Here is a 22,502-nt window from a genome sequence, read left to right on the forward strand (position 1 = left end):
AATAAAATACATATTATTTACTATGGCACTTACAGTTCATGTTATAAGCTACAAAATCAACTTGTCTAGATTATATCCTGTTGCTTCTAAAATAAATTCTATGAAAAATGAACAGTTTAAAAATTAAAATTATTTTGTAATGTACATGTATAAGAATCATAATCAAATGGATTCCCTAAATCTACTGTAGTCCAGGTCCTGATTGATAAATTTAGAGTACATTTTCCTAGAAATCTGTCTTGCCTGAAGCAAACAGACCCTTCTGATAATACTGCAAATGCATGAAGAGTATAAGTCCTTAGTCACCAATATGATGACAGGCTGTTTTTTCCTTTAATATTTATTGTAGCATAATCAAACCACTAAGACGAACTATATAGCAAAACTCGAAGACAGTTTCTTTGGATTATATTATTTGTAGTTTATTGTGAGTTTAAACATGGCTTTTTCATTTATCAACTGTGTTGTGTATTATCATATATATTATATAAAGAAGAGGTGTTTCTAATGATATTACTTGTAAGGATATTAATATGACAAGTACATTAAAGGCAAAGAAGGTAAAACTCCTTTACTCTAGTATAAAACAAAATTAGTGCTCTGTTGCACTGTTAAAAAAAATCAGATCCTTGTATCAGAGCTAATATAGTACTGCCAGTTTTACACTGAAGATGCCAATAATGTAGATATAACTCAAAGTCGTAATGGTCTGAAAATTAAATTACTAGATGTTAAATATTTGCATCATATAATATGAAAGAAAAATAATTAAAATGATATTTGACTTAAAAACAGGAATATGTTCTTTATTCACTCAGGATACTTCATACTTAATATTTCATAGCACAAGTAATATGCCAGAGGAACATGCACCCATATCTGTGAGCGATCTCAGTAACAGTTTTGGTTAGAAACGAAAGTTGAGTCTGTCTCTTCCATGAGATTCCCTCCCTTCAGCATCTCACAAAGCACTTCAAATTGTTGAGCACTACACTTGACTAATAGAAATGGGCCTTTGTTAGTTACTATGTATGATTGTATACATAATTTAACTTCTTTATCACTTTCATTGGACTGAAGACTGCAAAGAAACCTCAGCCCAGAGTATACTCAACTTCTATTTTATATAAAAGCTAGACAGTAAAATGAAATATAAATACATAATCAATATTAAACAAAATTTGTTTAAGATCCCCCATAAACTGCTCTATAATCCCACAGAGATAACATTTGCTTTCTTTTGAAACTAACCTAGTCTGTCAAAGCAGCTGTAACGTCAAGGTGCTAAATATTTATCTTAGCTTGAAAAAATAATTTATTATATGATTATTAAGGTTTGGATAGAAAGTATTAGACCACGACTCAAAAATTAATACCAGCTTTGCCAGTGATACTTCTAGACTCCCTCATGAATGGTTTCAGCTCAGACTCCTTCTCAGAAGAGGATGGTCCAGAAGATGGAATAGCAGATGATAAAAAATCCATGAAGGAAAGTAAAGCTTCCAAATGAAGTACTAAGTCTAAAGATGAAAATGAAACCTAAGACAATGAACAATTAGAGAGGAAGATTTCAGCTACAGTAACATTTTTATGTTACACTTCAACAGATACAAATAGCTCAAGAATAGTTCAATGAAGAGCCTTTTTAAAATTTTTACTTTTTTAAGAAAGGAGTTGCTATTACAATGTTAATCCTCACAAGACAATAAACCAACACTTTGCCCACTTGCAAGTATGACCACAATTCTAACTTCAACAAAACTTGATGAGTTTTAAGTAAATAGGAAGTATTATCAGGCCTTATGCCACATTTCAGATAGTTCCAAGACTGACTATGATATGCTCACATGGGCCGTGGGCAATGTCTATACTAGGCCATGCTTTATCTTTGTCCTTAATCTTACTCTAACCCTAATGCCAATACGTAATTCAAATGTTCAATGCTTCCATCAACACTAGGCCAAATAACCATAATGAACTAAAAATAAACAAAATTCCCTTTAAGAGTATTATTTTTATACTTACCAAGTAATCAATTCATACCTGGGAAACAAATAATCTTTTATAAAATCTTTATTTCAATTCTATATCCATGTACTTTATCTACAAATTAGATCCATTATTAGATCTATTATTATTCGTACCCTCCTTCTAATTTTAGAACTCACATTTTCACAACTGAAAACGGCTATGGAGCTAGATTTAATCAACACAACCCAGGCTTATAGTAAATTATAAAAAATTTACCTTCAATCTCTGTTTGGTATTATCATGAATAGTTTTAAACTCTGGTCCATCACTGTCTGCCTACAAATAGTAGGAAATTAAAACACTGGGTTATAAACACTAAAAATTCACATGTTGAAAATACACATATTGTTAATACGTTTCAAAGTATGTTAATAAAACAATATAAACATATTTCCTAAAGGCAAAGAAGAACATGCCCAAAATGAACTGACCATATAAGCATTTCTCACATTCTATACAAACAAAAATTCAAATTCCTTATCCTACACGGGAAGAAATGCTAGTATATCTAGATTAGGTATACTAATCTAAAAAGTAGGAGAAATGCTGATATATATCTAGATTTTAACATACTTTGCTTCAAATTACAACAGAACTTTGTACTACTCTCATTTATTCAACAACATAGGGTAACGCAGAAGGTTAATGAAAATATCCAGGATTTTCAAATGCTTGCATAATTCACCACAACCAACGGTTTAGAATAAAAAATATTAGGAGAGAAAACTGGAATATTAAATATGAGGGTAATATATATAACTTCATATATTCAAACATTAAAGAATCCTAGAAATTAAACTGGGTACCTTTGTCAATAACATTTTCAGAAGAGGTTCATCAGTCACATTAGCAGAGTTAATAATGTGAAGAGGTTCTCCTTTAGAGTCTAAAAGAGAAAAAGACAAGGTTGACCCATCAAGTCTCTTAAACATTTTAAACATGTTTTCAAACAGGACCAGCCAGTTACACAAATGTATGTCTGTCAAAACTCATAGAATTGTACACTAAAAAGGGTAGAGTACACTGGATATAACCATACTTCAATAAACTTGGCTTTGAAAAGTAGAAAGGCACTCCATAACAACAAAAAACCTAGTACCAGCCAATTACAACGAGTATAACATTTGGTACTACTGTATTACTTTCATTTAAACTAATCATACTATATTAAAGAACAAACTTATAAAATACATAAACTAGGAATTATTCTCAATACAAATTTACTTTACTTAAAGATATCCCATAGCATTCTTATAAACTTTAAACACTCATCTAAGTTTAAAAGTTGGCTTGTTGCAATTTAGAAAGTGAATTTAAATAGTGTCAAGGATGTCCACTAAATAATAATTTAGTATTTATTTGAGGGGAAGTAAAACTACAAAGTGATGTTAAATTTTTCCCTCTACATACTCCTTTATTTAATTTTTATTTTTCATAAGCTCCTATTAATATAATTAAAAACAAACTTAAAAACTTATGTAATTTAAAAATAAAAAAACAAATAAAAGCTATATTTCCTAGTAAATTAACTCAACTTTTCAAAAAGGGTCAGTGGACTCTGTACTTAGGTGTTATACCTGGCTTCTGATTCCCTAATATGTCAGTTCTCATTGCAGAGTCAGAATGAAATGATGCTTTTTACAAGTACTGAAGTATTATGTATTAATATGTATACATTAAAGATATGTGTTTCATTTTTTAGATATATTCTCCTTCATGTTAAATACAGATATTGAGATAAATTCTTAGTTTATGATAAATAACTACATAAATTAGTAAAATTTTTAAAATAACAAATTCCTCTATATCAGTATAACTTTTTTTTTAATGTTTTACCTTTTTTTTTTTTTTTTTTTTTTTTTAAGAGACAGTCTCACTCTGTCACCCAGGCTGGTGTACACGTGCCTGATCATAGCTCTCTGTAACCTCAAACTCCTGGGCACAAGCAATCCTCCCACTTCAGCCTCCTGAGTAGCTAGGACTACAGGCACATGCCACCACGCACAGCTAATTTTCAGTGTAATAATTTACTTAACCTAACCAAATAATTATGGTGACACAAATAAATGTCTTATGTTCACAAAAAGATAGGGACCTTCTGCCTAAGGAGCAATTTACACAGATGATATTGCACACTTACCAGTGAAATCAAAGCATCGCATACTAATTTTTTTAAGATAAGCTTCAGCAGTCATGTCATAGGTTTTGACTCTAGCTTCCATTCCAAGGTGCAAGATATTTAATTCCTGTAAAGGCCTTCCTTTCTTTTCTGCTTTTTTCATCAAAGTAACCACAACCTAAAAGAAGGTATCAATATTAACACAAACTATGTCACTAATACACAATGAAGATAAGTCAAAAATGTAATAACCATTAGGATATGAGAAATTCACACAATGTAAAGATATTTACTTCTATTGAGCCCAAAAACTGCCTAGTATTATCTATCTCAGAAAGCACATTTATTTGTTCAGACTTTTGAAGTATCACCACAACAGTCTGATAGTTTTCAAAAGTAAAGTACCAAAAAAAATAGGCAGGTTCAGCCTAATTCCCCAAACCCTTAGTCTGATGGATGGCCTTCCATCTGCAAATCTGTGAGACAAACAGCCAATTTTTATACTACTCCTAAGGCAAGTTTTCTCAACCTTGGCACTACTGACATGTTGAGCTGATAATTCATTGCAGTGGGGGCCGTCCTGTGCACTGTAGGACATTTTGCAGCATCTCTGGCCTCTACGTACTAGTTGCCATTAGCACACTCCCTGCCAGGTAATGTTTTCAGACAATGCCAAATATCTACCTGGAAGCTGCAAACTGCTTCCCCTTTACTGTCCCCTCAACTACTGTCTTAAAGAAGTGGAACTATCATAATATGTATTACAAATAATATTAAAAATGACTTGAGTTTTCTATGTACATATTAATTATTACTTAAATACTTAATAGAATTATGTAATTCTATGTAGTTGATTTAATTAAGTGATTTAAGTAAGTTAAATAAGTACTATTACAAATAGAATGATTCATCTATCAATGTTTCAATTACCCAAGATTAAAAATCTTCACTAACTCATACTAACCAAAAACACTCAGAAGTTTAAGATGAAAGAAATTAGTTTCAAAGATGTATTTCAGATCAAAAAAGGAGAACCGCCTCATTTGTTTAAACAAGCTTATTATTTTTAACTTAGAAAAGACCACCACCTCCATACCACTATTTATGATAAAGGGATTTTGAAGGAAGTTCTTGAAAGCCCCTGTTATCTACTATGCTTTCTCACATACACATACTTTTATGCCTGTTTCCCTTTTTTTTTTTTGGAAAGGAGAGCTTTATTTCTCACAAAAGATTGCAGCCTGAAGGCTGGCCATTCTTTTTTTTTTTTTTTTCAGCATTGAAGCCTTGTTTCTCTTTCTACCCTGACGCAGAGCCTTTCCTGATCCCTTTTTCTTTTCCCAGATGATTTATTTTTGTTTAAAAATTTGACTCAAATGTCATCTCCTCCAAGAAATCTTCCCTGACCCTCTCAGTCTGCTTAGATGCCGCTCCCTACCATCAACACCACAAGCTCCAACAGTACGTTGAGTGTATTTTTTTTTTTATTTCAGCTCTTCATGGGGGTACAAAAGCTCAGGTTATATACATTGTCCGTGTCCCGCCCATCCCCCTGAGTCAGAGCCTCAGGCGTGTCCATTCTCCAGACAGTGCGCCTGGCATTCACCATGTAGTCATACCTCCATCCCCTCCCCTGCCCCCACCTCCCCGAGTCAGCACCTTCCAGCATGACCATTCCCCAGACAGTGAGTGTATTTTTAAAGGGAACATATAAAAATTTTAATTGCTCGTCTTCTTGTTTGAGTTCAAAGTCTCTGCCTTGTACGTCTGTATACTTAGCACCTAGCACATACAATAAATATTTGTTAATGTGTGAATAAAGAGGAAAATTCATTTAATCTTTCCTCAAGAATCTGCAGGTGAAAAACATATAGTAATGTAACATTTTTTTAAAAATGTAGACATATTGTGTTTTATTCTATTATGGGTTTCTAAAATTTGCAAAGGATTTCTCTGTCACTATTGCCCTTTCCTGACTTTCTTATATGAAATCCAAAGAAAGGTATACTCCAACTGTACTAAAATCATTAAAAAGCATGTAATAGGACATGCTACCATTTTCTCTATGAAATATTATATCTCCCAAATATAATTCACCCCGAATAAACTTTCAAATTTTGAAACATCACTGTCACACATAAATAGCCTATGTAAGATATTTTTCATCTGTATCAATTATCTACAAGTTTACTTTAGTAGAGGTAATTATAAATATCCATTATTTATTCACCTCACTATACAAAAATAGATGAAAATTACACACCTCTTTAATTTCAAAATTCAGCAGCATATTAATGATGTCTACAGATCTAATTTCTTCCACTCCAGTTGTTAAAGTATCCTTTGAAGTATGTACATCTTGTTGTGAAATAGAGATTTCAAGGGGCTCTTTAATTTCACCTAAAAATGTTTAAAAGAAATTCATTCACTTTTATTCACACATTTCTTCCACAAATACTTATTGTGGACTTATATGAATACTCTAGATCTCGTGCAGGCACTGAAAATCCACAAATAAGAAATAGCTCTGGCCCTAAGAAAGCTCATCATTTAGTAGAAGAGACTTATACATTTAAAATACGAATAAACAAAATAAGTAGGCCTCACACAGTCACATGAAGTGGAGAAGTGTTAACGGACTCTGTATGAAATGCACTGTAAGCACAGAACAAGGCATGGCATTGTTGTGGGGAGGTCAAGAAAGGCTTAATGGAGGAGGCATCACTCAAAGAAAGTGGAAAGACCTCCTCACCCAGAGGAGACATTCCAAGAAAAAGATAAGAAAGTGTGGAAAATCAAAGAACAATAACACATTTTGCAAACAGAATGGAATTTGATATGGTTAACTAATGAGAAGATAACAAGAGGTAAGACTAGAAAAGAAAAAAAAAAAGCGGTGGGAGGTTAGGCCCTCTTATGCCATAACAAGAAACAAAAGCAAAGCTATATAAACCCTATGCTGTTTTCCTGAATTCACATACTCTGAAATGCTATAAAATTTCTTTCTAAACTGTAATACACAAAAATAACAACTATCACTTGCTAAGTGATAGTTGTGTGCCAGACACTGTTCTAAGGCTATAAGTGGATTGTTCTATTTAATTCTTATGACATTCTTTTGAGGTTAGGAACTTTATTGTCCTTTATTTTTAATTTTACTGATGAGAAAACTGAGGTTCAGACAGATGCAGTAATTTGCCCAGTGTCACACAAGTGGTGGAATCCAAATTTGTAAGTCTGATTTTATAGCCTTCACTCTTTACTACCCCTCAATATCATTAAATTAATTATTACTATTAATAGAGTTAGCATTATATTGACAAATAACACAACACACAGGAACCCTGCAGTGTAAACTATACCAGAATTCCATATGGAAAACCACTGCTGTTAATTATTATCTTTGAGAAAGTAACTACCTTTGAGGTAGTTAAGGTTTCTTAACTATCATCTTGTTCTAGCACTATTCCAAACATAATGTAAACCAGGGAAAATAATTCTAGCAAATATTTTGCTTTTAAAAAACAATGCCTGGAATAGGCAAAGATTTCTTACATAGGAAATAAAAAGCACTGATCATTGAAAAAGACAGTAAATTGAAGTTTAGTAAAATTAACAAATTCTATTCATCAAAAGACCCATTAAGAGTGAAAAGGCAAACCACAGACAGGGAAAAGATATTTCTACATATATACCAACACATATATATAGATATAATACATATAATCAGCAAAAGGCTCATATTCAGAACAAATTTTAAAACTCCTATACATCAACTAAAAAACCTCAATAAACTTAATTGTCAACAGACTTGAACAGTTATATTACAAAAAAGGATATCCAAATGGCCAATAAGTATATGAAAAGATGTTCATATAACTTCATTCGTAAGTCAAATAAATAAAAACCATAGCAAGATACCACTATATATCCACCAGAATGGCTAAATTTTAAAAAATTCACAATTCCAAGTACTGATGAGAATGTGAAACAGCTAGAACTCTCATACACTGCTGGGAGGAAAGTGAGTTAGTATAACCACTTGGAAAACTGCTTGGTATAATTTACCATAAGTTACTGAAGCTAAATGTAAATCTAACATATGACCCAGTAATTCTACTCCTACCTATATATACAAAAAAAGAGTATATAAGTACATCGAAAGACATGTATGATAACATTCATAGCAACTTTATTTGTGATAGGTAACTGGGAACAACCCAAATGTCCATCAAAAATAGAATGGGTAAAATGAATTGTGATACACCCATGTAACTGAGTACCACACAGGAACAAAAATAACGACTGCTACATACAACAACATGGATGAATCTCACAAACAAAATGTTGAATGAAAGAAGCCAAACACCGTAAATTCTGTATGATTCTATTTATATGAAATTCAAAAAGAGGCAAAACTAATCTATCTATTACAAGTTAATACATTGACTGCCATGTGAGTTGTATTTAACTCAGGCTAGTTTTGAGCCTGGGGCCTTGTGAAGCAAAACCCTGCAGCTGGTTCATGAAAATCTTACTCATTGATGTTCTTATTGTTACAATTAATATTGACAATTGAATTCTAAAAATGGGGATTGTGCTGCATATAACTCATGCATAGAAAACAAAACAAAAAAATAACAAATTAGAAAGGATCATTTTGTTTGAATAAAACACTGTGGCCCCAGGGAAAAAAATTTTTTTTGTGATGTGGCAGTCAATATGTTAAAATGGTAATTACCTCTGGGTAAATGTGCAGGCAGGGTGTTTGGGAGGCCTTCTGGGGTGCTAGATATGTGCTGTATCTTGATCGTGGTGCTAACACAGGTGCACTCATATGTAAAATTCATCAAACTGTACAATATTTGTGTACTTTACTGTACATATTAACATATAGAAAAAAGATTTTTTATTAATAAAAAATACAGTGGGATATCACTTCTCATTTAGCACATGGACAAAAATATTAAAATCTGATAATATACTACATTAGAAAGGTATGGAAAATAACCTGGTGGGAGTGCAAAATTAGTACAAATTCTATGGAAGGCAATCAGCATGATCCATCAGAACTTTAAATTAAATTAAGCTCACTGAATTTATTTGTTGATTTAATTAATTATTGATTGGATTTATGTTAGATTAATAAAGACTGCATATCCTTTAGTTGGTGTTATCCTACAGATATGCATGCACTTGTGAAAGTGGATATACAAGGATATTTGATGCAACACGGTAATGGTGAATGACTGAAAACAACCTGAAATGTCTATCACTAGATAAATAAATTATGACACTTCGACAGAAATTAATACCAGGCAGCCATTAAAAGAATGAAGCAGATCTATACACAGTATATCCACAGATATGGAATGGACACCAAAAGAGATGGTTAACTTTTTAAAAAACAGCAATGTCCATAAATACACAAACACAAATGCACATATATATAGGATACTATCATTTGTTTGAAAAAATTAAAGATTATATACTTGAATGTAAATGTACATTATGTATAAATATACATATACTGCAGTTTAAAAAAATAAGTCTGGTAGTTACTTTGTCATTAGGTCAAAAGGGCCACTATAATAAATTAAATTTTCTTTGCATTTTTATTGTAGTATAATTTTTTCAGTATCTTTGGGAAGTGATACTTTATTAACTATCTCAATTCTTACAGGTATTTTGCTACTAAGACTTATTTTAAAACCAGATAGTGTATGCTACCATACCATCATGCCAACTCAAAATGTTCTTTCTATACATACAAATTCAGTAATTATTCCAGGAATCCACAACTGATTTGAAACCCTTCTTTATGGCCTCCTCTCAACTCATGCAACTTAGAAAAAAAAGTCTGAAACTATAACTGACTGTTTGCTTAACTAAAAAAAGTCAATCATCTCCAACTATGATTGCATTCAATAGCATCTTGTTTTTATCTTGTTAATACAAATCACAATTTGTAAATATGTATTCGTTTACTTCATTTTTATTGTCTGTCTCCTTACTAAATTGTAAAATAGACACGTGTATTATGCCCCCTACTGTCAGCCTCTTACCTGTCTCTTGTACCCTTGGTTTCACTTTATCCACGTCTTCAACAGCCTCACCAAGATTTTCTGCTAGTATCCTAAGTAAAAGATTAAGATCTTCTTGGTTTAGAGTAACCTGTGAAATATTATGTTAAAAAATATATATATTACATTTTAAAATGAAACAATTTTAATACATAAAATAACTTCACAGTAACAAAACACAAAGGACAGGATAATAACTAACACTGAATGAAAAGTTAACTACTCACTCAATTATTTCACTACTTATTTCATGTTAAAATTTTTATTTTCAAAGACAAATAAAACATTGACAGAAAAACAATATAATTTATGATTCAATATTAGCTCCAATGGCTTAACATATTATCTTTACTGAAAATTAATTATGATCAAAAAAATCTGATCAATTTAAAAAAGTGAAAAATTCAGAAAATACATAAATTCTTTTATAAGAATAATAATTCCAATGAAATAGAGTTGTCCTTAATATAAAAAAATAGGCATTTCCCTCAACGCTATAATTATCACTGAGTACTGAGGAGTACTCAGATATCCCTAACAATAAAAATGTGTGTATAAATATGCAGTATGAGATGTAATATAATATGCTAAAAAGTAATTTACATACAATTCTACCAATGTGTACGTACAGCAAATTTAAAAGTTAAGTAATATTCTACTAAAAATAATAAGGACCTTGTTAAACGATGTCTCACTGAAATTTTTCTTACACCATTCAGTATAAAATTCTACATTTCATTTAGATTTATATTGAGAAAGTCTTCAGTGTTTAAAATTTCAATAGCAAAGTTTTCTTCACTCATATACTTACATTCATTGAATCAAGATGTCCTTTAATTTCAATAATAGGCACCTTGTGGTACCAAGATGCAGCTAGATTCCGATTTACAAAAAACTCCAAGTTAATTGGGTGCAACATCTGAATATCAGGATGGGAGATGCCTGGTTGGATCACTGTCCTAATAAAAAATAGAAATGATGCATATGCATAAATAAATGCAACATATTTTAAAAAACAGAGTCAAGCAGTCATTTGCTGGTCTGAATACTGATTTGAAACAGTGCTGCTGTTTTCAAAACTAAATCTATAATTAACTTAATCTATAATCCACTAGGAGAGATGGATTAAGATATGTGATAATATAATGAACCATTAAGAAAACTTCTTTCTTTAAACAGTAGATAGGTAAAAATGGAATAAATTTTTAAAAGAAATTCACACTGTTGAAGAGATGGAAGAAACCGTCAAATACAATTTCTTTAAGGATCAACAGATGTACTGGTACAGAGACTGAAGACAACAATGGTAAGGTGGACAGTTAGCATTTTCTCAGGCATTTCAAAAGCCCTTCTCCAAGATTATTTTCTGGACTTGCCTTATAACCATTATTTTTATTCTGAATAATTAAATCTCCTTGGATACGGTAGAAAATGATTTTTAAATGAATTATGTACAGACTTCATGTGTCACCTAGGGTTAGCAGTGAGGATGTAACATTACTTATACAGTATTCCTGACAAAATGTCTAAGCTCAATCAAACCATGAAGAATCACTCAGACAAAATCAAACTGAGAGGAATTCTCTGCAACTAGACCTTACTCTTCAAAATTCATAACATAGTAGTTATGTACCCATAAACATAAAAGACAAAGAAAGGCTGAAGAACTATTCCAGAATAAGTTTCCATGGATACAGAAATTCCCCTCAGTATTACAGAATACAATTAAATGCCATGAGTGATCCTGAATCGGGGTGGGGGAGATTACTACAACGGACATTGCTCAGATAAGGGTAAAATCCAAATGGTGACTGTATTTTAGATATTAATAATAGTATTTATCAAAAGGAAATTTCCAAATTTTGAAAATTACATCGCGGTTAATTTAAAAATGTCCTTGTTTTTAGGAGACACACACAAAGTATTTAAGGGGCAAAGGGTTACAATGTCTATTCTTCAATAATTTGGCAAAAAATGCTTTAAATAATATTAATATGTATATATATAGATTAAAGCAAATGTAAACAGTTGATGAATCTACAAGTATATGTAGGTACACTTATGATACTATTTTTGCAATTCTTCTGTAGGTTTGAAAATTTTCAAAATAAAAAGTTCATGAAAAAATAAACTGCTCTGTAGAATAGAAGAGGTATGTTGGGTATGAATTTCAATGGTCATAAAATTTCAAGGAAAACATTAATACTTAAATCCACAATTACTGAGAGCATACCTAGAAAGTGTGAGCTTTGTTAGCTGAACATCCATTTTATCAATTACTGGAGGATTTACGTAGTGTTCACCAGACACCAGACTGAACTGATTGTGCACTCTGATTAACCCAAGATCTACCACTACTGCATTGGTGGAAATGGAAGACTGTGGGATGATTATAACTGGTGCTTTCAAATCAATATTGAGGGAAACACGAAAACTCCTCTGGGCAAGATCTTTCACACTTGTGGCAGCCTTTTCTGCAGCCTGGGCAGTGGCAGCACTCAGAGACTCTTTGGCTGTCTGGAAATTGTTCAGGAAGTTCTACAGACATAAAGTTAAAAGGAGAAATTCAAACAGAACACAGGCACATCAATAATAATACTATCATCTTTTTATATATGTTAATTTTTTACAATAGATAACTTTCAGTTGCACCCTATTTTTCTAGAGGTAGTAAGAAATTACGGATAATCCATTTACAGTGATGATCTGCCTGACAAGGGCTAATGTCATATGTCTAATGAACAGAGAAAAAAAAATTTTTTCAGTAACTTTTGTATTCAAGAATTTAGCTTCATTATGTTATAGCAAAAATAAATTGTTCTAGACAAAAAATATCAAATGATTCAGATTTCAACTGTTAAACAGTAGTTTTGACCTCTACATTCATACATAAATACCACCTATTATATAATCAAAACAATGCCCACCCTAAAATCTAAAGTTTATAATATTTGCCATCATAATTATCAGTTATTTAATTAGTTCATCAATTAAATAATTGCCATCAGTTATTTAATTAGTTCTCAGTTGAAAAAATATATAAATAATGACTTTACCAGAAGTGACATAAGGAATTTATGAAGGTACACAATCTGAATACAACCAACATTCAGCGATAGTGCACCATCCACTTTGGACATGTCAGTATACGAATCGCCCTCAGTAGCATCTGGATACAAATCCAAGTTAAAACGAAAAACTTCATTTCCCATTATTGACACAGCCTGAAAAACAGAGATTTGAAATGTATTCTATTCAGAAAGTTAATGACAAAATAAAAGACCATTTAGAAAAGGGATTGTGTGTATAAAAACATTCTACTGAAGCATATTTCATTAATGTTTTTTAATATATTTTATAATAGAACCTCATATTCAATCATCAAAAAATATTAACTGTTTACTATCACCTACTTTTTTATGAACTGTCTTAGGATCAACATCTGTGACAATAATATTTTCCAATCTGGCAAAAAGTGACTGTTTTCTTGACTGAAGAGAAAGGGAGGAATCAAGGCCTGAAAAAGAATTGTATTATTATAATTTCTATAGAACTACCATAAATAAGAGCTTTCCTTCCACTGCATGATTTTATTTTGGGGTGATATTTTTTTAAAATTTAACGATGTTTGAACTCTGAATTGATAAGCAAATGACAATATTAGGTATTTTCAGTTTTATAAACACTAAAACCTATAAGTTTGTTAAAAAATAATTATGTGAATTTTCAATCTTCTGAAAAAAAACACATCTAGTGCAAATTGATTATCTCAGGATTTACGGAAGTCCTTTTTACCTTTCATCTAGTCATTTACATGGAAACTATAAAAGTTTCACAAATCAAGGGGTAATTCTGTTAAATAGAAGGAAGAAGTTCTGATGTTCAGTGGTATAATGGGGCAACTATAGTTGACAATACTTTATTGTATTTCAGAATAGTTAGAAGTTTTCAAATGCTCCCAACATAAAGCAATGATGAATGTTTCAGGTGAATCATGCCCCAGTTACCCTGATTTGATCATTGTATGTTGTGTGCTTGTATCAAGATGTAACATGTACTCCATGAATATGTACAATTATTATGTATCAATAAAAAAAATTAAAAAGAAAAGTCACAAATCAAATTCAGGCTACTAGATGCACTGCCAGTTTGGAAAGGACAGTGGAAAAAAAAAGACCATAGTATTCTGGTTTTTAAGTTCTTAAAGAATCTCACTGAACATACTCTTTACCTTTACCAGATCACAATAAGTTGGTAAAGATAAGGCCAAAGGAAAAGCTAGCTGAGTTTTAGCAGATTTTGCCTAAAAAAACCTTAATGGGCTTGTAGATTTTGTTCTTCATTGTAAGGTTGTTTTACATAAAGATAAAGCATGATTAAATAAAGATAAATATAATATATAATTATGTACTATATAATTACATATAAAATATCATATGTACAGATAATATAAGGGTATATCTAAGAAATTTTAAGAAATAAAAAAATGTCTATAGTCAAGGGTATATCTAAGAAATTTTTTCAAATAAAAAAATAAAAAGTTAATACAAAAGTAAAAAACATAAATAGATTCAAAAAATTAAATATTATAAAGATAAAGCATATCCACAGACCTTCGCCTGAATTCTAGACTGACACTTCTTCCAGTCCAACAACCGGATGCCTACACTGCCATCAGTACCCCTTTCCACCCGCCAGACAACTCTCAGGAAGGTCCCAAACACCAGAGTGTGTATGGGTTTCATCTGGATGGTCAGATTCTGACCAACATCTACACCCCAGAGAGAAGAACGCAAGCAGTGCGATCAGGTCCTTTCAGCTTTCACAGCTCACTCCATTTGTATATTCTTTAGCATTAACAAGCAGGGGGGACGGGCAGGAGGGGGAAAAAGAGCGAACTCAGGAGTTTATCTTTTCAGCAATTTTTAATACCACTGAGAACTTTTACCTTGAATCTTGATTTCGGCAATATTGCTCTTTTCATCACAAACAATGACACAGAAAGCATTCAACTTGGCAAATAGGCTGAAGCCAATAATGTCACTATCTTTAGAGGATACAATCACTGAAAATAAAACAAAGTATTCCATCACAGTTAGATTCTAGTAATCTAAATTCTATTCAGCTTTCTTCCCTATATTAAATGAACCAGTATTCTGTTAAAAAAAAATTATAAAACTCTTAAAAATTTCAAACACTTTTTTTTGCTTTACATATTCTGTAGAGTTTACATTTTTAATAGTGAGACATGTTACTTCTGTAATTTAATAACAAGAAAAAAAAATCTAAAATAAATAAATAAATAAATAAGTACATTGTAACTCAGAGAAGTTAAATAATGCGCCTAAGGCCACACACTTTAAGTAGCAGAATCAGGATGTGAACTGAGTTCTTTCTGATCCAAAATCTAGGCTCTTGGCCGATTAGATGCTATCCCTGAATGCCTAACTTCTGTCTCTGGGTCTTAATTCCTTTGTGTGTAAAATAGAAGATGAGCTTAACCCTTCCTAAAGCCCCTTTAGGAATCACCAAGAGGGCAGGAAGAGCTCAGTATAAATACAGGTCTTCTTCCTCTGTTATCTACCTAAAGACATCCCCTACCACCATCAAAATAAGAACAAATACAAACATTTTTTAAAACAGTGATATTGATTAGATTTGCCTTATATAACAGGCACCTGCATAAGAAAGGGATAGAAGGGGGGGACACAGCATTTAAATGACTGAATTAGATGATCTCTAATATTCCTCATTTAGCTCTAGAATTCTAAAACCCTTTCTAATAAGAAATTAAAATGTGTTTTCATACCTTTCTGTAGAGTTGAATTTTTTTGTTGTTTTTCAGCTGGAATTTGTACCTCCTTGGCAACACCTATGTCTTGATTATCCGACGGAATAATGGTTGTCAGGTAATTAATAGAAGAGAGAAGAGCTTGTGTTTGTAGTAATAGATTTAAAGATGAAAAGGCCACCTAAGAATGTTTTAAAGAGAAAATTAGTTTTCCTCAGCCAATTATAACCTGTCTCCACAATGGACCCAAAAGGCTCCCACAGCTGGGCTTGCATCACTGCTTTTCACTGCTTGGAAGGATGAGGAAAGAGAGGAAGATTCATAACTCCCTTAGGGAATATACATAGAGTAAATTATACTTACACACTTCAGGGTTACATTAGAGTATCACAATAACCTAATTACTCTATTTCCCAAGCATAATGGTCATGGAGTCTGTAATCTGCTTCTCATGGCCATCCTAACATTCAACATACATATATGGTTTCTGGGATCTCCAATAACTATTATGATTATATAAGATGCACAAGTCAAAGACAAAACTCTAGAACTATCATGGGCTACTATTATTTCCAGAAATTATTTCAAATGTGGTATCCCGTGAGATTTAAACACAAAAAGGACAATATGAGTGAGTTCTCAGTTACTAAATGATCTAAAACTATAGTAATTGTCAAATCATTTAAAAAGAAATATAGACTATATATAACTTAGGGGGAAAGTACTACATTTTTAAAACAAAGACTTTAGAAAGCTAAGGAACAACATACTGTTTTCAAGAATGGGTGGTTTTCAAATAGCAAATTAAAATAAAAATCTATTTAGAGAAAAGAATTTATTTTCATTTTATCAAATCACTAAATGGATATAAAAACTACAAAAAGAAGGTTCACAATATTACAACAGATTCTGCAATCTCTCAAAAGAGCTCATCTCTCTCATTTTCCTTTTAATGTAACTCATAAGCACATTTTGCCTCTTCTTCCTCTAAGCTACTACCTAAGTAATATAATTTCAAAAGTACCCAACATCTCTCCTTGACTCAGTTGGATTCACTTTTTTGTCCCTGCATTAAACAATGGTTTAATCTAATTTGGTTTATTTAGAATCCTGTTAGCTCTTTGTAAATCAAAGTTCCTTTGTCTATAGTACTCCCTTATTTAGAAAAAATACTAAAACTTTTAAGGATATCAGGATATGATACAGTAAGCCAAAACAACAGCTTTGGTAAGGTGAATCATAAACACAGAGCATGGTAAGTATCTGGTAAGGTTACATACAACTTTTACTGGTCCTTGATTATGTCATCAAATTACGCTCAAAGGATAGAGACTTCCAAAGTAGGTTATTTGCAAATAGAATATATTCCTTTAACAGGATTTCTTACCTTAACTGTTTGTTCAGTTTTTCCAAAAGTAGTTTGAAAACTAGGTCCATTCTTATCAGCCTAAAAAAACAAACAAGAGTTCTAAAGAATGAATTAAGATCAAAGTAAATAAATCACTTTTTTATGATCTCTGGTGAATTTATTTATATTTAGTTATAAATGTATTTTATAAATATGTCATCCTCTTTAAACATGCGAGAACATTCACTTCTGGGAAACTGCAGCTAAGATCAGAATGATAAACTTTGAAGGCTGAAAGGTATAGAGGTCATCTAGTCCGTCCATCATCTAATGCTTAAATCCTTCTATAAAGTCTTTAGTAAATCTATTTTTTTTTAAATCTCCAGTGAAAGAAATCTTGTTTCCTTACAAATCCAATCTTTAGAGAACTTTGACTTAGTGAGGTCTTTCTACTGAGCTGAAAATCTTATCTCACATCATAACTACCCATTGGTCCAAGTTCTGTCCCTTGAGAATAAATGTAGTAAATTCAAACTCAAAGATTAACCTCCTGTGAGATGCTTTCTGGCCTGGCCAGTTTCCCTGCTTCTCTACTCCCATAATGCTTTGAGCTTTTCTTTATCAGAAAATCAATCACATTATATTAATATTTTAAATGTTGTATACTTGTCTATCTTTAATTTCCTTTAGAACAGGGAATGTTTTTCATCTCTATATCCCAAGGGCCTAACAATATAGACATTCAATAACACATACAGATATTCAATAGTTGTTAAATGATTAAGCAAATCAACAAATCTTCAATGAAACTAAATACCGTATGTTCCTTCCCAATCCTAGAAGTTCTCTTCTGAATCCAATCTAATTTGACTTTATCCTTTTTGATGCAGGACACTCAGCCAAATGTCACCTATATATGACCTACAATGAGTGTAGGTATGCAAATGTGCCCTAGAAGATAGAAATAGCACCTATTTTGTCCCCAGGCTCTAGGGACAAGAAGTTTAGTACTATTGTAATAGCCCTGAAATTAAGTGAAGGTGAAATAAGGTGTATAGATGAAAAAAGAAACAGTAGATATTCCTGTAATTAAAAACTGTGATACACATCCAGAGCCATTAGAAATGTACTATTATCTTTTTCCTTCCAAGGGTATACTTTCGAGTATGCAATAAATATATAATCATTCTATGGCCCGTACCTTAATATACTCCACTTTTAAAAGATCTAATCCAGGTTTATCAGAAGAGCTAATCAAGTGAAGGGGTTTCTTTTTGGAACCTAGATTAAAGAAAAAGGAAAAAAAGTGTTTCAAATAAATTGGTCTTTTTTAACTTTTGAACTTTCTACATGTCTTCTTTTTAATTTGTTAATTAAGCTTTAAAAACATATTTGTGCATATTGTCATGGTTATTAAATACTAAGGCCATCACTGTTTAAAAAATAAACCCATCCAAATCTTTACCTTACTTTTGGCATTCAACTTACTTAAAAACATGTATATTTATTTTCACTTGATTTCACATCTGTGTTCAAAAATAAAACTTCTCTAGATATTTTTAAGGCTATATGTATATTCGTAGGGTAGTAGAAAGACCAATGGTATAAAAATCAGGAAATATGAATTCTAGTCCATCTCTACTCTTACTAGAAATTATTTAACTTCAGTTTCCTCAACTATACAACAAGGAGGTTGGAGGACTACAAAAATCTCTAATATCCTGTTGAGCTCCAACATTCTAGAGCAAATAACTTATTTCTATTGGAGAAATTTAAATAATTTTCCTTTATTTATACTGAGAGAGATGACTTACTTAGAAGAAGAAAGATTTTTTTCTAAGGAAGAACTGTTAAACTTCTTTTTTTTTTTTGAGACAGTCTCGCTTTGTTGCCGGGGCTAGAGTGAGTGCCGTGGCATCAGCCTAGTTCACAGCAACCTCAAACTCCTGGGCTTAAGCGATCCTACTGCCTCAGCCTCCCGAGTAGCTGGGACGACAGGCATGTGCCACCATGCCCGGCTAACTTTTTCTATATATATATTTTAGTTGGCCAGATAATTTCTTTCTATTTTTAGTAGAGACAGGGTCTCACTCTTGCTCAGGCTGGTCTCGAGCTCCTGACCTCGAGTGATCCACCCACCTCGGCTTCCCAGAGTGCTAGGATTACAGGCGTGAGCCACCGCGCCTGGCCTTAAACTTCTTTTTAACTTAAAAACACCAGGTACTACCAGATGTCCTCTATAACGTTATATAGATGTGCCAAGGAACTACCACCTCTAAAAGCTGTGGAGGGAGAAATTACTTGCCCACCATTTTATACATCTTTTATTATTAACTCTTGCTCCGTAGACATCTTAAAACTTTTCCTTAACTTCCAAGGTCATAACCTTCCCCGGGACAAAATAGCCTAGAAAATTTATTATTTATATCTTTTCCCTCAAGACAGTAAGCTCTTATCTTAACACAGTGCCCAGAGAAAATTACTAAGACATAAAACATTTTTCCTCTAAAGTTTTCAACAATTAAAAAAATTACATGGCCAGGCGCGGTGGCTCACGCCTGTAATCCTAACACTCTGGGAGGCCAAGGCGGGAGGATCACTCAAGGTTAGGAGTTCAAGACCAGCCTGAGCAAGAGCGAGACCCCATCTCCACTAAAAAATAGAAAAAAATTAACCGGACAACTAAAAATATATAGAAAAAATTAGCCGGGCAGGGTGGCACATGCCTGTGGTCCCAGCTACTTGGGAGGCTGAGGAAGAAGGATAGCTTAAGACCAGGAGTTTGAGGTTGCTGTGAGCTAGGCTGATGCCACAGCACTCTAGCCTGGGCAACAGAATGAGACTCTGTCTCAAAAAAAAAAAAAAAAAATTACAAAGCACAGGTCTTTATATAGTCACTCCTCCATATCTGTGAATTCTACATCCATGGAATAAACCGATCTCAAATCAAAGTATTTGAAAAAATAAAAAATAATACAACAATCAAAAATAGTACAAATTTCAAAACTCAACACCATAACACAGGATTTACATTGTATTATGTATTATAAGTAATTTAGAGATGATCTAAAGTATACGGAAAGATGTGTAGGTTCTATGCAAATACTACACCATTCTACATAAAGAATTTGAGCATCTGCGGATTTTGGTATCCATAGGGATCCTGAAACCAATCTCACACAGGTACCAAGGGATGACTGTATTTGACTAAAGCATTAGGCAAATATTAGGGAATTTTAATTACTGTAGATTCATCCATTCCTTCATGCCCCAAATATCTGAGCATACAAGATATACATTGAAATGAATAAACTATAAAAGCTTCTAGAAGAGCTAACTTTACATCCTACCACGTTTATTTTCATAACCTGGTGCTTCTTGTGATCTACGAACTAATAGAAAGAACAAGGCTTTCAATATCATAAGACCAGAGATGAATCCTAGGTTTTGCCATTTAAGAGATACATGACATTGAGTAAGCCACTTAATCTTTCTTTACTTAGGCTTTCTTTGTTTGTAAAATGGGAATAATACTCCCTATATCAAGGGGATTTCTATAAACTCTCTGAGGTAATAGATAATAGACCATAGATCCTAGGGCCGGATTTCTAGCATTAAAACCATGGTTCAGCCCCTAACAACTAGTTCAGTCATACTAGTTGTGTGACTATGGGTAAATTACATAACCAATCTATGACTTAGTTTACTTACACGTAAACTGGAGATAACAACATTGCCTACCCCACAGCATTGTTATAAGGATTAAATGAGTTATTACTTGTAAAGTGTTTAGAACAGTGCTAGCTATTATCTATCATAAATTAAAGTGTTTCAGATAATCAAAAGTGCTATTTTTATTATTGGCTATTAGTGCTATTTTTTATGGCTGTTACCTTGAATTTCATGGTAATCCAAGCTGATTTTCTTTAAATAAGACACTGCAGTTAAGTCGAATGTTCTCATTGTAGCCTCTGTTCCTAACTGAGTAACATTAAATACTAGAATTGTAACTTCTTCTTTCTGTTGTTTAGTAAATTCCAAAATCACCTAAAAGAATTAGCACAGCCAGTGAAAAGTTGGTAAGAAGTCTGAATCATACTTAAAATAACAATAACAAAATCTTTCTCTATAAACCTCACTATGAAAATGGTAGAAGCTTTGCTCATACTCTTCTACTATCATAATATTATTTAACATAATCAGAAATTATCATCTTAAATTTTATTATTGAGAATATAAGTACATCTAGAAAACATCATGATGAAATTTAACTCCACTGATTTACTTTTTTAAATTTAATAAAATAGGAATGTATGGGTTCTTCCTTAATATGATTTTCTAAAACCTGTATTTAAAAACAAAAATCTGCTCTAGAATCTGGATGGAAAGAGAAGAAAGAAAAAAAAAGAGAAAAAGAAAATCATGTTTGGTGATTAAAAAAAGAGTATCCCCATTAAAGCCAAAAGTAAGCGAGAATGTTCACGATCCTACTACTACTTAATTCTGGAAATGACAGCCAGAATATTTACCCAATAAAAAATAAAACATATACATAGCAATTTTTAAAAGATACAAGTTCTCTGATACTCCAGTCAAGACGTGGAGGCTTTTATCACCACCCTGTGAATTTGGGCAGGCTTATGAATGCTTCGATCATAGGGTAGAAAGGAAGTGATACTATGATGTCCTCTGATATCAAAAAAAAAGGCCATGAAACTCCCACCTGGAAATGCTCAGTCTGGGAGAAGCCAGTTGCCATGTAAAAAGTTCAACTACTCTGAGACTGTCGTGCTGGGAGGCTATGAGTAGGTGTTCTGGTCAACAGTGCCAGCTGAGCTCCCAGCCAACAGCCAGTATCAATTGGCAACCACATGAGTGGGACACATGGAGTCTAGCTTGAGGCTTCATATGACTGCAGCCCCAGACAAGATTGGACTGCAACCAAATGAAAGTTTATACACAAAATTACCCAAGTGGGCCCTACCAGAATTCCTAAAGCACAAAATTGTGAGCAAAATGAAATAGCTGTTTTAGGCTACTAAGTTTTAGGGAAACTTGATAGGCAGCAACAGTAACTACAACAACAGAACAATATAAATACTGAAAAAAAGGCAAAAATTACTATTATTA

The 22,502-nt window shown here is 32.4% G+C and overlaps 1 protein-coding gene across 2 annotated transcripts in view; it reads right to left on the reverse strand.

Annotated features, from left to right (window-relative positions):
- VPS13C (vacuolar protein sorting 13 homolog C) overlaps positions 1-22,502 on the reverse strand; it is a 166,083-nt gene that overhangs the window by 77,055 nt on the left and 66,526 nt on the right. For both annotated transcript variants that reach the window (XM_045530580.1, XM_045530588.1), the window contains exons 26-40: positions 21,266-21,419; positions 18,574-18,653; positions 17,412-17,471; positions 16,043-16,205; positions 15,182-15,298; positions 13,647-13,750; positions 13,290-13,457; positions 12,467-12,771; positions 11,045-11,192; positions 10,216-10,324; positions 6,414-6,550; positions 4,172-4,328; positions 2,838-2,917; positions 2,248-2,307; positions 1,377-1,539 (exon numbers count right to left, since the gene is read on the reverse strand). In XM_045530580.1, the coding sequence (XP_045386536.1) occupies positions 1,377-1,539; positions 2,248-2,307; positions 2,838-2,917; positions 4,172-4,328; positions 6,414-6,550; positions 10,216-10,324; positions 11,045-11,192; positions 12,467-12,771; positions 13,290-13,457; positions 13,647-13,750; positions 15,182-15,298; positions 16,043-16,205; positions 17,412-17,471; positions 18,574-18,653; positions 21,266-21,419 (2,005 nt within the window). The remainder of the gene's footprint in view (positions 1-1,376; positions 1,540-2,247; positions 2,308-2,837; positions 2,918-4,171; positions 4,329-6,413; positions 6,551-10,215; positions 10,325-11,044; positions 11,193-12,466; positions 12,772-13,289; positions 13,458-13,646; positions 13,751-15,181; positions 15,299-16,042; positions 16,206-17,411; positions 17,472-18,573; positions 18,654-21,265; positions 21,420-22,502) is intronic.

The sequence above is a fragment of the Lemur catta genome, chromosome 1 (assembly GCF_020740605.2).
Source record: "Lemur catta isolate mLemCat1 chromosome 1, mLemCat1.pri, whole genome shotgun sequence".
Classification (NCBI taxonomy): Eukaryota; Metazoa; Chordata; class Mammalia; order Primates; family Lemuridae; genus Lemur; species Lemur catta.